The 16983-nt window shown below is 43.1% G+C and overlaps 1 protein-coding gene across 1 annotated transcript in view; it reads right to left on the bottom strand.

Moving 5' to 3' along the window:
• SRRM4 (serine/arginine repetitive matrix 4) overlaps positions 1 to 16983 on the bottom strand; it is a 442185-nt gene that overhangs the window by 196495 nt on the left and 228707 nt on the right. Inside the window, exon 3 of the mRNA XM_064577691.1 lies at positions 4997 to 5118. Coding sequence (XP_064433761.1) covers positions 4997 to 5118 — 122 coding nt within the window. The remainder of the gene's footprint in view (positions 1 to 4996; positions 5119 to 16983) is intronic.

The following is a 16983-nucleotide window of genomic DNA, read 5'->3' as shown; positions in this document are numbered from 1 at the left end:
ATACCCTGTTCAAAACATCCCCTTCTTCAACACTCTTTAGCCTCTTTTCTTATTTTCTTAATTTTGTACCATTATACCATCTATTTTACTAGCTTATTTATTTTATTTATTGTGTGTCTCCTAAGTAGTCCCCCATCCCTAAAAGATAAGCTCCTTAATGACATGGAATTTTGAGTGTTCTGTTCACCGATATATTCCCAGTGCCTAAAACAATTTGTGGCACATAATAGATGCCCAATAAATATTCATCAAATAAATGAATAAACAAATTAATGAGGAAATTATTTGAATACCAAGTACCTAGCATATAGTAGGTACTCAATATAATTTATTGAATAAATTAGTTAACTAGTGAAGGCTCCTGATAAGTCTAAATGAGCTTTTTCCTGGCATTCTCATGTTTTTCAGTCCCCTTCTCAAGATTTCCAGGTATTCTGTTTCCTAATCAATTGTCCATGGAGATTTTTGCTAGTCTCCGATGTGATTCTGTAAATGTCTTCTCCAGCAGTAAGAACAGAGTCAATCAATGAGTAGTGGACAATGAAGGGTCGTATCTCATCCGACAAAGCCCAGCTCCATTCAGGAGAATCTGTCATTCTTAGTGACACAAAGCCAGGCAATGCCACAATTCTTTATCATGAGTTTTCAAAATATTGGGCTGGCCATTCATGTGCACATAAAACTAACTAAACTCTCTGGATTCTAGGGTTCTATAAGAAGGGCTGGATGGAGAGAACTGATATTGCAATCATCAGGATAGCCCTCAAAGCACATGGGGAATATATCTGAAGACAAACAGATTTCCAAACAAATAGAGATATGCACAAAATATGTCTCCACTCAACCTCTATGAGATCCATAGAGAATTTGGCATTAAAGAGTAATAATTAGCATGAACACAGAACTTAATAGTTTGTAATAAACTTTCATGTGTATAATTTCATTTGGGCTTCCTAACTACCGTGTGAAGAAGAGAGTATTATTATCTCATTGTGGGCAGCTATATTCTGGTTCCAAATTATTTGCTGCTCTGCCTGTAAGAGGGTTATATGACCCTGCTAACCACCATGTGATTTGCTCTGCCTCTCTGTGGGAGAAGTGTAATATCCCTACCCCCATGGCAAATGGAATGTGAGCAAAAGTGAATATAGGGGAATATGAGCAAAAGCTTAAAAGACAATGCATTACTCTATACCATCACTCCTTATCCCTTAGGCACAAAACCAAGATAGGAAATGGATGATTCTTCATTTTGGAGCTCTAAATGAAGAATCTACATGGAGAAGATCCATAGTACCATAGCTGGGAGCTGACCACAACAGAAATATGAATGAGAAATAAACCTCTGTTGCTGCAGGTCACCAAGATTTGGGGGACTATTTGTTACCACAGCATAACTAACAATTGGCTAACACACCCACTTTACAGACGAAGGATCTAAGGCGTAAAAAGATCCGTGACTTTTCTGAAGGCATTCACCTAATAAGGAGCAGAGCCAGGACTAAATCTCAAGATGTCTCACCCCCCAAACCATGTCATTTTAGTACATCATTCTGGTTAAAAACAATGTGTGCTTCTGCACATCTCCTACAGTAATCTGAGAAACTGGGTAGTACCAGACTCCAAGCTGGTGTCTTTCACTGGTGAGGGCCCTTTCCTCCCTGAGCCCCTGCCAAGTCAGAAAAGGGCTCTAAATTTCACAGTTATTTAGGAAAACAGAGTTGGCTCAATATAGCTGTTTTCATAAACTGGTCTCTGGAAACCATCCCAGCCCAGGGTAAAATATGAAATTTAATCACAGTGGGAATTTATCCAGTACATCAGGCCCCATTGACTGTTCCTCTTGTTTCCTTTTAGGACTCAATTGTTTTCCAGAAGCCCATGGATGGGTCTGGAAGTGCTGTGGGGGCACAGGATCAGAATGTGAGCTTTACTTAGGCCTTTCATTCTTTTGGAATCTTGCCCGATATTCTTCTTAGGAAAGAGAGGGACATCTGTGGACCCAGGCAGGCTTACTACCAGGCTAATATTCCTAAACATGTACATTCTACACATATACAATTTGTTCCTTAGGGACACAGTTCAGTGCATAAACATTTTAATTCTCAGGAGCTAAAATCTGGGCCATAGGTATCAAGCATATAAAAAAATTGTCCATGTCACCCAGGCAACCTATCTAGCAAGGTTTCCAAGAATTCTACAAAACAAATGTCCTTGGGCACTCTTGATACAAAGTAAAGGTTGGCGGTGCCTGGAGTCTGCTCATGGGGAGGGAGGAGAGAAAGGTTTAAATGAACTTGGATGTCTCACTTCCTTACAATTAGAGCCCTAGGATCACATACAACAAAGCCCATGAGGAAATCAGCTAAGTCTGGACCTGGTTATTAGTCCAGGAGCTACGTAGGGATATGCAATGGAAATTTCATCTACTTAACAAACAAACCTTTACCTAGCATTTAGTATGGGCCAGACACTTTCCTAAGCACTTTGTAAATATTCTTATCTAATGCTGGCAACAATTCTCTAAGGTAGAAACTCTTATTATCCCTATTTTACAGATGAGGAAACTGAGGCACAAAGGGGTTAGGTGACTTGTCCAAGGTCTAGAAGCTAGACACAGAGAAGGCAGGATTTGGACCCCAGAAGTCTGCCTCCAGAGTCCATACTCTCTACCTCTACGCGGCGATGCTTCCGGGTGTCATGGAAGAAGCAGACCCTGGCACAAACCGAAATGGATTGAATGTGTCTGGCAATGGCATATTTCTCTTCCAGTTTGACTCCACTCAGAATGAGAGGGGGAGGATTCCACTTCCTGAGGTAGAGGGCGAATGCAAGGCACTTTTCCCATATTTCACGTCCCTGGGAAACTTCTAGACTGTGACCTCTCAGTATGCAGGAAGAGAGCCCCTCTTTGTAGTACTGTCTCCATAGCACCTAATGCAGGGTCTGAATCAGAGAATGCCCTTAAGTATTTGTCAGAGGGAAGGAAAGAAGTGGGGGGGGGGCGGGCAGGGAGAAAGGGAGGGAGCGTGAGAGGCAGGGAAAGAGGAAGAAGGGAGGAAGGAAGGAGCTACTTAGTTCTCAGTTACCTATCATCTTATCTCTAGTTAGAGGTTAACTGAGGAGAGCCTCAAGTGTTGCTCCTGTGACGGATGTTTAGAGATACTCTCAAAATAAGTAATTTTAGCAACTGCTCTGGCTTTTGTCCCCTCTGGCTCTTTCTTCTGCTGTATATTCCCCTGGCTTCCCAGATTCCTTAGTTACTGCTGAACAATACACACACACACACACACATGCACACACATGCACATGCACATGCATGAACACTCATACACATGCACACACACATACAAGTACAGGCATCCATGCTCAAAAGCACATACACGCACATATTTGTACGCATGCAGACACAAGTACATGCATGCACACTTGTACACATGTACACATATACTCAAGCACATGCACGCACAGATGTATACCCATACACAGGTGTACACACACTCACACATGCTCATGCTCACAAGCACATGCATCACACATGTGTGCACACACACATTAGTACATGTATGCACACGCATACACATGCGCACACACAAACACACAAGTACACGCATGCATATGTGCATAGGCGCACACATGTCCATGCATACGAGTACGTGTCTGCATACACTCACACGCATGTACATACTCAAACACACAAGTACATACGTGCATATAAGTACATGCATGCACACTCATATACATGCACACACAAGTCCATGTGTGCACACATGCGTGTACACACTACACACACACAGCACTGTTTGCCCAACTAGCTACGACACGACACCTCATATTGTTATTCTTTCTTGTCTATAAGGACCAGAGAAAGGACCCAGGAAGGGGTATCACCCTGACCTCTCCATGTTTTTGGCAGAAGGGATGCCCACAACTCCAAGCTCTTCTCTGGCCATGAGAACCTCAGCTCCTAATAGCCCTTAGCTGCAGGTGAAATGTCACAGTATCTGAGAATGCAAGGGTCTGGAAGGACCTGTTGCATCACCCTGTCCGAGAATTCTGAATCTTAATTTTGGGGAACCTGTTAGTGTGCCTCCATGGCCTGACCCTTCTCATTATACTACACTGCCTGCGTGCTCTCATGTCTTTCCCTGATACTTCTTCGGAGCAACATCTTCAAACAAGGCAATGTAGCATTTCAGTTCAGAGTGCCAGGACTGATGCTAAAGGGACTTTGGTTCAATCCTAGGCTCAGCCAGTTACGAGATGCGGAGCCTTAAGCTCATGTCTTGCCCTCTCCGAGCCTCAGCTCTGTCATATGTAAAATGGAAGTAAGAATAGAACTACACCATAGAATTTTTTTATGGAATCAATAACACATCTAAACACTTAGCACAGACTCTAGCACATAGTGAGTACTCAATAAATACCTATGATTATCTTCATTCTTCAGGCTTCGTCCGTACTCCAAACAGCAGCATCACGTTTGTGATGCCACATGATTCCAGAGTCAGGAAAAGCCCTCCCTTGTTAACCTTCATTTGGAAAGCAATTTAACTCTCTGACATTAAAAATTAAAATATAAACAGCCCAGCGCCTGATTTAATGGACAATTAAAAATTAAATTAACAGTTAGTAAGTGATGAGCTAATTTCGTTATTGTAACCACATTAGCCTCCTACCTGGAGGAATATAAAAAGGGGGAATAGACCCCTTAAAATAAAAGAATAATTACAGGCAATAAAAGATTTAAACTCATATATCACATCCTTGACAGATTCATTCTTTGAAGCCATTCGCCCCAAAACGCAGTTGTCTGATATTCACGCAAAAATGTTTAGATGACAAAGTAATGAGAATTAATGATGTGGTTGAAAGACAAAGAACACTAACATAATATTTTATTGTACTATATGGAGCAAACAGCGTAGTAAAGCAGCCTGGGTCAACTTACCCCATGATGGCTGGTGGCCTCAGGAGAGACCAAGGATTTTCTTACCTTGTCTTCAAACACGTGGATCTGCCAGAAGTGCTAATTGCAGGTCTCAGGTCCACACTCTCTGCTGGGATCCTTGCACTCAGCTTTGACAGGCTGGGAAGGTGAAAAGCAGCCCACACGACCTAGAGAGCCAACAGCAGAACATGGGTTCTGGAAGAACTGTCCCATACTCCAAAGAGCTCACCTTTTCTTCCCACACCCTCCCTGTTCTGTACCTGCTTCTCCCTCTTCCCCCAGGGCCTTATTGCTCTCAAAATCACTTATGAACTTTAATGTACCTGTTTTTCTCGCTGGTCTGTAAGGTCCATGACTTTAGTGACTGCTTCTGTCTTATTTACCATGATATGCTAGCATACAGCATCGTCTCTGGCACAAAATAGGTGCTCAGTGTTTGTTGTTTCGAACTGATTTAATGTAAATGAATGAAAAATTTGTTCAATCTCAGATGTTAAGGATTCAAGATGCTGCCCTTTTCTAGAGCCATTTGCCAGTTGAATTGGATTGGAGATAGGAATACTGAATCCAAAGAGATTGCTCAAGCACGGTGTGATTCCAGGCATCAAGAAGTGGCTGGGGGCTAAAGGGATAGTGTTGGGAGGGGAGGCTTCCAAGAACTCATCAAATCACAGCTTGGAGATGTGTATCTGCTCTGATTACATGCTGGTCTGGCTTCAGTGAACAGAAACTGTCTTAGGAGCAAAGAACACCACTCCATTCTCAATGTGTGAAGTGTCTGACAAAATACGATCTGATTCTGATAAGATGTGATCTGAATGAGGCAGCCTTATGCCCAGAGGGTCCGCCTCTCCACCATTTTTAAAGATCCCTACTGTCATAGTCTCTGCTTTGGAGTATAGCACATCTGTGGGGTTTTGGTAGCCCAGGATCTAATCCCTGTAGCTTTATTAAGATCTCCTTAGTTTCCTTTGGAAGAATTGCCTCTCACTCACTGTGTATGGTCTTAATGATACCAAAAGCCAAGGCACTTTACCTCCCACCCAAAGGTATATGGCTCAAGTGTAGCAGAGCAGCCCTTTCTGCTGTGACTTTGAATCTTGAGTAGAGAGCCATAGGGAGACAAAGTAGATGACATCACTTCTTCCACAGTGACACATTTTCAAGGATTTTGTCCACTTCATCCCACCCAGATACCAGAGCATTCCTTTCCCTTTCTGAGCTGGGTTTCCCAGCCTTCTCATTGATTCTGGGATCCAACAGCCTTCTAATACATTTGTTTTCTGCTTAAATTAGCCTGAGTCTGTTTTAACATCTTATAATACAAGATCTCTAACTAGCATTTTTGGCCTGTGGAGCAAGTGGTGAGGATAAGAGGAATCCCAGATGAGGTCTCTCACCCAGTTACACAGCTAATTTATCACATTTATTAGTTAGCTTCTCCCAAGGAAAATAAGCCTAATGAATTCAATGTCTAGTGAAAGTGAAAGAAAGGAGGAAGAGAAATAATAGGGTAGAATCATGAGGATAACAAGTCCTAGTGGTGGTAAGAAGCCAATAGGAGAAGTCTTCTAAGACAATCTTTTTTTTTTTTTTTTTTTTTTGCCTATTGTGCTTGGCTTCAACCCTAAGTAAATTAACAGATCCTAATCAATTTAGCTTCAGCGAGGGATATAGGGATTCTGGATGACTAATAGGACTCAAAAGGCTTTCCTGATACAAGTCCTCCTCAACCCCAGTTTCTCAGTCCCATTTCCCAGAGGTTCCAGGTGTCCAGCCATGGGATCCCCACCTTATCTCTACATAATGGTCCAACCTCACAGGCTTCACAGAAGGAAAACCTCAAGGACATTGTGGGGATACCACATCTGAAAACATCATAGCTTTCATGTCAGCAAACATGCTGGAGGCTTGGGAAATTGGCCTTCCACCTTTAACTGCCACCAGTCATGGGCCACACGGGAGCTATTTTACAGAATCGAGTATGAGGCAGAGTCTATACAAGGAAGGTGGAGCAAAGAGTGGGTCACATTTGGAATGTGATTCAGCGTTTGCCCCCACATCCTCCATTGCTTCCTTCTAATGACCTCCTCCCACCTGCCAGCTAATTGGGCCATGTGCACACTATGTGACCCAAGAACAATAAATCCAAAAGATAGCCAATGACTTATGACCCCCGTGACCTGGGATGAAAAGCTACAATTGGCCAATCAGACTGCTCTGAGGTGTTGAAAATTATAAAGCTGGGTAGACTGAAATGGCACAGCATCTGAGGATGAAAATACACCTTGAGATATGAAAGACAAACCATCAGTAATCCAAACTTCTGCGTGAGCAGAAAAGATGGAGTGTGAGGAAACTAGCCAACAGAGAGAAAGGAGACCAAACAAATGATTAGAGAGAAAAGAGAGAGGATGAGAGAGAGAGAGAGAGAATCAGAGAGACTAGTTTTTTTTTTTTTTAAAGATTTTATTTATTTATTTGACAGAGAGATAGAGAGAGAGCACAAGCAGGCAGAGTGGCAGGCAGAGGGAGAGGGAGAAGCAGGCTCTCTGCTGAGCAGGGAGCCAGATGTCAGGCTCGATCCCAGGACCCCAGGATCATGACCTGAGCCGAAGGCAGCCGCTTAACCGACTGAGCTACCCAGGCACCCCGAGAGATTAGTTCTTAAAGCAGCCACAGGTCCTGATAGCTTTCTGGTTCTAATTACAGTTCACAGCTATCCTAACAATACACCTCTGGTTTTGGAGGTAACTCGAAGGAGTCTGTTTCCTGCAACTGAAAGAACTAAACTGAAACAAAGGGAATCCAGTACACAAAGATCAAGGTGAAGAGCACGTGAGCCAATTCCAATTTTCTCTGGTCCTAGCTTTCTAGCCAGAAATGGATCTGTATAAAATAGTGTCTTGTGCCTGGATCATGTTATATTTCTCAGACTGTGTGCACTATTATCCCATTTGAGCCTTATGACAACTCTCTGAGATAATAATGTTGGACACACATTCATTCAACAAACATTTGTTCAGCTCCTGCTGCATATATCACCGGCGCTCTTCTGGGAGTGAACAGAGGAAGGAAAGAAAGGCCAAAGAATGAGGGGCCCTGCCCTGGAGGAGGATGCCAGCTATGGACAGAGATATCTGCATTTTACAAATGAGAAGACAGACCAAGACAGGGCACAGGTGTATTTGAGTTCACCCAGGTAGTTAGTCACGGGGATGAGATATTAGCTCAGGTCTCCTGAAATCATCATCTCTCTAGACTTCTACTGCAACAAGATCCTGCTTCTCTCCTAGCCATGACCCCACAGGGGGTTGGCAAACTTTTCCTTCAAGAGCCAGACAGTAAATATTTTGGGCTTTGCTGGCCATTTTCAGTCTCTATCATGACTACTCAACTCTACTGTTATAGCATAAGAGCAACCCTAGACACTACGCTCACAAACAGGCATGACTGTGTTCCAATAAAACTTTATTCACCAAAAAAAAAGTGGTTGACTAGGTTTGGCCTGTGTGCTTGAAGGACCCTCCCCCGCCCAGCGCTATGACCTGTTGAGAGTCCTGAGACTGTAAAGAAGACAAAGCTGTGTCAATCAAGTAACATTTAGATATATTATTAACCTTATGAAGCTTGACTGATTGGACCACAGGAGGACTCAATTTGCCATCCCTAACCCGACTTAGAAATGGGTCATTTCACATAGATAATATATTTTCTCCAAGAGCCTCTCAACATCCCAGCTGCCCATCACCATAACAACCCACACTCTATAATGAAAAAGTAGAAGCAATAAAAAATAGGGGAAGAATTCAGGCATTGACTTTTTGGATATAAGTTTTGACATTTCAAGTTATGCTACTAACAGACTAGTTATCGGTGTCTTCAAATATTCTGAATTTCTCAGATCCACACGCTACAGTAAATGTTTTTGTGTTTTCCTAAAGGCCAATAGTCACATATCAAAAATCCTAAATTATTTAGAGTATGTATACATACCACGAAGAAAACTCTGTATCAGGAGAGGCAAAAATACAGAATCAGAGATGAGAGATACACTAAAAATTAACTGAGGAAACCTCATACAGGCCGTTGTGTAAACACAGACAATTTAGCTTTATGCAAATTGCTGGTGGGGTAAAGAGAAAGCCAGAATTTATTTCACATTTTTCTGCCCTTCAGAAGAATGCATTCCAATTCTGTTTGAATATTAAGCCTTCTTGTGGAGAATGTTACGACTTTTCTATCAACAGAGTCCACAATGATGAGGGGGATGAAAGATAGACTTCTGAGTTAGACACATGTCCTCTCCACTTCTGCTGGGTCCCCAGATCATGGATATCAGCACGTGGCACCCTCATCTTCTATATAAGCAATTCCCTGATTCTGAACTGTAGGAAGGGCTGAAGGGCATAGAATGATGGCGGCTGCTTGCTCAGGACACAGCCTCCAGAAACATCCTCTGTCCTGTGGCTCCCTGAAAAAATGCGGAGGGAAGCTGCCTTTAAAAGCTCAAACAAGTTCTGCTCACAGTGCCCTGACTCTTGAGGAAAATGGTTTCCTGGAAGTGTTGTTTAGAATTCTCAAAGCTGTTCCTGTCCAACTATAATGATGGCTTAGTTTCAGACAATCCCTTCCCTCCTCGCTCTTGGGGCTTCCATGGAGATGCTATAAAGGAGGGGGAGAGGCTATCAAGGTGCATCTGCCGGCAGTCATGGGTCACCTGGGGGCTGCCATTTCAAGCTCTCCAGCAGTGGTGGCTCAGGAATGTTTTATTAAATACCCTCCTTGGGATAGTTCTTAATGAAGGCAAAGAGCTACTCTCTTTAAGGCTACTATGAGCATCTTTTAGGCTTCATGTTTATGGGACTGACCCTTTTCCTTGCTCGTGTCTGGAAGGTATCAGATAACAATAAAGATAATTATAGTTGACATTTATTAAGCCCTTACTATGTGCCATGTGCTCAGCTAAGCATTTTACATTCAGTGGTAGCATTTAATCTGGAGAACACTTCTGAAGTAGGTACAAGTATCCACGTATTATAGTGAGGCAGGAGATTACGGTGCTTAAGAGTATGAACTCCAGAGCCTGATTCCCTGAGTTCAGATTCAGGTCCTCTACTTACTAGCTGTGTAATCTTGGGCAAGTGACTTAAAATTTCTGGTTGTATTAGTCATCTATTGCTGTATAATAAATAAGCCCACAACTTAGTGGCTTAAAACAATACTCATTTATGATCTCATAGTTTGGGGCATGGCCTACCTGAGTCCTCTTATTCAGAGTTTCTCACTAGGCTGTAATCAAGGTGTCAGTCAGGGCTTTTGTCATTGGTTATGACTGGGGTAGTATCTGCCTCTGAGTTCATTCAAGCCTGGCAGGATTCAATTCCTTGAGTGCTTGTTGGACTGTTGGTCTCAGTTCTAATATGGCAGTCTGCTTCACCAAAACCTGTAAGCTGAGAAGGCAACTGAAGCAGTCTTCTAGCAAAGTGGAAGTCTCAATTTTTTGTAACCTAACCAGAGAAATGGCATCCCATCATCTTTGCCATATTCTACTAGTTAGAAGCAAGTCATTAATCTAGTCCACTCTCAGGGGGAAGGGATAATACAAAGATGTGAATTCCAGGAGATAGGGATGACTAAAGACTACCTTAGAAGTTAGCCTTCCAGACTGGGTCTCAGTATCCTCATCTGTAAAATGGGGATACTAGTGCTACCTTGGTAAGGCTGTTGTGTATATTAGATGAGTTATTATATGCAAAAGTTCTTAGATTGGAGCATGGCATATAGAAGTGTTGGCTATTATTATAAGGAATAAATATAACACTGTTTAAGTCACTTGCACAATGTCATTCAGCTAGTGAAGGTCAGAGTAAGGACTGAATCGAGACTATATTCACTAATTTTCATTTGTGTGCTTTGAGATGCAGCATTGACCAAGACAGACACAGTCCCTGCTATGGGACACCCAGTCTGGAGGAGAACAGACATCCAGGTAAGAGGGGTGTCTAACTTAAGTATTGCTTGTCAAGAAAAGTTTCCTTAAGGGGTGACAGACCAGCTGGGATTGAAAGGATACAAAGGAATTGGTTGGGTAAGAGGGGAAGGAATCATGCTCCAGAACCTGAGAACAGCCTTTGGGAAGACCCTGGGGCAGAAAACCCATAAACTTGATGACATTATTTTCAAATCTTCCTCTCTAGTCTCTTATGCACATTGCATACTTCAAATGACAGGTCAAATACCACCTCATCCATGCAGGCATCCAGTATTTTTTCTTTCCAGTATCTGGAAATATTCCAGCTATTCTCCCAAAGCATTTGTTTCCATCTTGGAAGGAACTGTTATACTGTTCTGCTTTGTCCAGTAAGTTTGCCTCTGGGGTGCCTTCCCACTACTCTGCTCACCTGGAAACTCCTTGAGGGCAAGGTCCATGGACTGCTCATCTCTTCCTCTCTGGGGGATGTTCACTGTCAAACTTTGGGACCAGGAGACAGAGGTGGAAAGGAGTTTTGCTCTGTACACCACTGCACCTTTGGATTTTGTAACATTTGCAGATATTACTTACTCCAAAAGGTAGAAGAAATTAAAATTAGTAATAACAAGGGGAGGCAATGTTGCATGGTTAGAAAAGCATACAGTTTGGAATCAGACATGTATACCTGTGCCTAGAGATTCTAGCTGTGTGATTACAGGTAGGTATCTTTACCTCTCAGAGCCTGTTTTTTTTTTTCCCCTATAAAAGGGGATTATACCACGTCTTTTGCAGGGTTGTTGTGGTACTATATGTGGTGTACCCAGTGAAATACCCAGCACACAATAGGACCTATGATCTCAATAATGCAAGCCAGTGGCGCCATTATCTTTCTTTATCCTGCTGGGATTTTAGATGGTTTAGCTCAGATTTTTCCCTCCTCTACCTGCTAGTGGCATGGGGATTTTCCAGTGCTGAGTTGTTAAGCATTTATCTTAGGTGAAGGAAGAGAACCAGGGTGTTTAAAGATGTACGAGATGGAACTCAGGCAGCCTCCCCTACAGTATTTTTCATGCATGTGAGCAAAAATGAAGCCACGTAGGGCAAAGGACGCATGTCAGGAAGCCAGGATGCCTTCCTCATGTAAGTTCCCATGTTGGGAAAGGAATGTGAGCAAACCAAGGGTTTGCGGTGGAGCAAACTTTGGTGCCAGGCAAAACCTGTATGAAACAGATTTCCCTATAGACTAAGACTCTGGAGGACAGGGTGACATCTTTTCATTCTTGAATCTCAAAAGCTACCACTAAGTGCATGTCTTATAAACAGTTACCAAATCACTGATCCGGCCAGCCAGCTATTTACCCAGCCCCCCGATTTCTCATGAGCTCTGAAATTCTTCAATTGATTTACATACACTGAATTTCCCAGTTATGGACTCAAACTTGGACCCCCACCCTCAACACACACACAACACAGGTGGGTTTTTTCACAGATCTATTCTTCAGAGGGGTGTTTGTAGGTGAGGGGCAGCTGTACATAGTGGTTAATAATTCAGGCACTGAAGTCAGACATCTCGGTGTCAAATCACAGCTGTGCCACTTCCTAGCTCTGTGACCTTGGCCAGGTCATTTCACGTCTCTGGATCTTCATTTCCCCAAGTGTACAAAGGAATAACAACAAACAGCTAATATATATTGGGTACTTACCATATGCCATGTGCTGAATGAGTCCTTTACACATATTCATTATTAATGGTACCTACTTGATACAATTGATATGCAAACTAGGTCAGTGCTCAGCATAGAGAGCAGCACAGAGTCATTGCTCAATAAATGCTACTTATTGTTGTTATTATTCTCCCGCTGGGCCTTGAAGGCTTGTTTAACTTCTACCTCTTGGTCCGCTACCAGCCTGATACCTAAGACAACTTCCCAGCCACTGCCATCTACCCTCTATAGACGATCTTTCCAGTAGAGAATAAAAGCTCAACCACAAATCATGGGCATCAGCGTTCTGCATCTGCGAGGTTCCTGATACCCACATTTTCTGGCCACAGGTGTTATTACAGCAATACTAAATACATCTACAAAAATTCCTTCTGGTCTAACGTGAGATAAACGCTGATTGTCATCCCTTTTAGCAGTGTCTGCTGCCCTTAGGGACACACATGGTAAAAGACTCACGTGCAAAAGCCATATTCTTCCTCAGGAGGAGCTTTTGCTACAGTAGCTGTTTTTAATAGCATAGCTGAATAGCATTTTCCATTGCTTATAAACACACCTGCCTCTGGCACGTGCCAGAAAGATAACTGGCGGCAGAAGCCCCTCCTTCCACTCTGGAGCCCCCTCACATCAGGTACCATCCAGCCCCCGTGCTGAACCCTACACCTGCTAAATTGCTCCTAACCCTTCTCATCTCCTACTGTGCATTACCACCTCCGCTACATTGCAGCATTAATTTGATTTATGGCCCAGACACCCCACCTGAGGCCTGAGAAGATGGCTCCCCTCCGATCGCTTCCATCAGCAGCGTAAGTGGAAAGTAATAAAAACCCATACGTGGCTCAGACTTTCAATTTCAATTGGAAATTGAAACTGCGCAATATGATTAAAGTTTAATCTGCGTCATCAATAAACATGTGCGCTAAAGCAATGAGGGTTTCTTCACCTCCTGGTCGGAGGCATGGATTTGATGACAGTGTTTGCTGTCTCTTGTCTAAACGCTGTGTTTACTGGGGTTGCGCACACCAATATACATGCATGAGCATGCAGGGAGTTGGTGCAGTTGTAAAAAAGATGAAAATAATCATACGGACGTGATGGGAGAAAAAGGTTGCTCATGCTCAGATGAAACTGGATTGAGTCAACAGCTCTACAAGGATTTGCTCAGGCGCAATGGTTTTTTAAGGAGTACCAATAATCATGTATTCATTCATCCATTCATGAAGTATTTATTGAATGCCTATGGTGTGTCAGGCCCTGTGCTGAACGCCGGGGTCATAATGGTGAGGGGGGAAAACAGGCACCATTTCTGCTTTCATGGAGCTTATAATAATGATTGAGCAGATTGTCAGTCAAAAAATTAGGCAGTTAAAAGTAAAACTGCTCCCATACTAAGTGCCTACATTAAAGAAGCTTATAATGTTTTGAGTGCTGTAAAGAGGGAGATGTGACCTATTCTGTGAGGTCAGGGAGAGCTTCCTGGAGGTGGTGATGATTGAGCTAAGGTCTAAAGAGTGAGTCATGTGGGGTTTACTAGGCTGGGGGTAGAGAGAGGGGTTGGGAGCTGGGACAGACAGAACAATGATCCAGCCACAGGAGGCCATATACACAAAGGCTGGGAGGAAGAGGAAGCATGGCAGATCTGAGGAAGGGTTGAAAGAAGACAGAGCAGCTAGAGCAGAGAGGGGAGGAGACTCAAGATGAGCCTGGAGATTTGTTTAGAGAAGTCACACAGGACTTTGTAGGATGTGGCAAAGGACCTAGAGTTCTTTTTCTGTGTGCAATGGGAAGCTATCAGTGGGCTTAAGCAGGGAGGGTATGTGATCCATTTAGAAGGCTGATGCACAAAGAAGGGAATGGGAAAACAAGAGTGGATGGGCAGAGACCAAGGAAGGCACTGTGTCTGTGGTCCAGGGGAAAGGGGAAGATAACCTGGACTCAATGAGGACAGCAGAGGTGCAAAGCAGACATACCTTCTATGGTAGAAGTGAATGCCTGCCCTTCAAACACATAATAAATCAGCTTATCTCATCTCCAGTCTCATAGCTCTTCCTCAATGTCTCCATTATCTGCATTAGCATTCCCAAACTCCAAGAAAGCAAGCCCTTCAATATGCACTTTGGCAACTCTGGCTTCCACTTCCAAACTTACCTGCATCTTTACCCCATCCTTACCTATGTCTCTTCCTCCAGTGGGTAAAAGATAGACCATGTTTGCTTTGACCTCCAGACCTTTATACACATTGTTCCTTCGTCCAAGAACACCCTGTGCCCATCCCCTTCATCCAGCTAACTTGTACTCAGTTTCCACATCTTCGAGAATTCTTCTCTGACCCTCTCTAAACAACTGGCTTGGAAACCATGTATCACAACATCCATAACTACCTGCTTAGTTGGATCTTAGCAACGAGTAGACTGGAAAAACCTCAAAGAGAAGACCAGACCTTGTTTCCCATTACATCCCTCAGGACCCTGTACAATGTCTGGCACACAAGAAGAGCTCAATAAATAGTGTCGGATGATTGAAGGGCTCTCCCTCCTTTCTAAAGCCAACCCCTCCCCTCATGCTGTTGACCCCAACTCTTGCTACTTCAGTAAGACCTTGTTTATCAATTGCCTCTTCTCTCTTGTATAAGCTCACCCTCTTAACTAGATCCTTGTTTGTAAGAAATTCCCCATCCTAAAGAGCACCTCCATTCCATCCTAGCTTCTCCCAAAGGTAGAAGCATCCCCTAAGCTTCTACTGTTCAGTCAAGCTTCTAGAAAATATAGTCTTCACGCTCTTTCTATTCCTCACACCTTACTTTACCATCTGACTTCCATTTCTGCAGTTCCACCGAGATAGGTCTAGAGAACCCTGGAGACCTCCCAATGCCAAGTTCAGTGGTCACTGTTCAGACATTGTTCTATTTGACCCCTCAGTAATATTTGACGCTGTTGACCACCTGTCTTCTGCTTGAAACTCTCTTATCCCTGATTTTCACAGTAATATTTCCTGGCTCGTCACTTACATCATTGGCTGTGATATTTCATTTATTACCCTTTAGTGAACTTTCAGGGGTTTCCATGCCACTTCACAGATTAATAAACTAAACATACAATAAGCCATGTGATTATGAACAAGTGTTTCAAAAGTCTTCATTTGTTGGAGATAGTACTTTTGAGTGCAATAATGTCACATCTTGGAACTTGCTTTACAATACTACAGATGTAGTCAAATAGTATTAGTGTAATTAAAGAGGTAAGTAAAAATAAAAAATAAAATAGTTCTATGATTCACCACCATGATTCCATCTTATGAAGATCCCTTTGGAGTCTTAAAACCAATGGTCTCGCCATATATGTAAGCATACTTTAGAAAAATAGACTTGTCCAAGGGACAATGGTCTTTCTAACCAAAAAGATCAACATACTTCAGGTGATGGTCTTGGTCTGAGCAAAGGTTCATAGTGTTCTGCCTTACATAAGGGAGACAAGGAACCAGGATGTGTATGTTATGACGGAGGAAACATGTAACATGGACATGTAACCAGGAGGCCTGAGTTCAATGTTTGACCCTGCCAGGATCCACACATGGGACCTTGAATGGCATATTTATCCATGCTGAGGGGAGTCTCGCCATATATGTAAGCATACTTTAGAAAAATAGATTTGTCCAAGGGAAATCAGTTTTGGGTCTCTCAAAGCTTAGAAATTATAACTACCAAAAAATTTGAAATGTCTTATTATTTGTAAAGAAAGGCAGTGTGGTGGGACGCCTGGGTGGCTCAGTTGGTTAAGCATCTGCCTTCGGCTCAGGTCATGATCCCAGGGTCCTGGGATCAAGTCCCACATCTGGCTCCTTGCTCAGTGGGGAGCCTGCTTCTTCCTCTGCCTGCCACTCCCCCTGCTTGTGCTTGCTTTCTCTCGCTCTGACAAATAAAAAATTAAGAAAAAAAAAAAAGAAAGGCAGTGTGGTACCACAGGGAACAACAGGGGCTCTTGAGTAAGTCAGTCCCCCGCTCCATGACTTACTAGCTAGGTGAACTTTGACGGTCACTGGGGGCTTCAGAGTCAATTTCTATATATGCCAAAATGGGATAGCAATTCCTTACCCTACAGGGTTATGGAGAAGATTAAAATGTGGAGACCCCCAGAACACAGTAGACAGCTCCAAATTCTTCCTGGGGGGTGGTGGACAAATGGGAGGCAGGGAGTACTACTGGCCCTCCGGGAGAACCTTAGATCGGTCTCTCTCCCCATTTCCTGTGCATCTCACTCACTCAGTATGATTTGCAGTTGGTGGCAAATTCAGCCCTGGGACCAGAGATCTGAGACTGGTGATAAAACCGTCAGCCAAGA

This window comes from Mirounga angustirostris, unplaced genomic scaffold (assembly GCF_029215605.1).
Source record: "Mirounga angustirostris isolate CCGP_5_RB_7025 unplaced genomic scaffold, mMirAng1.0.hap1 SCAF_14, whole genome shotgun sequence".
NCBI classification, from domain to species: Eukaryota; Metazoa; Chordata; class Mammalia; order Carnivora; family Phocidae; genus Mirounga; species Mirounga angustirostris.
This window is presented reverse-complemented; position numbering and strand designations above follow the sequence as displayed.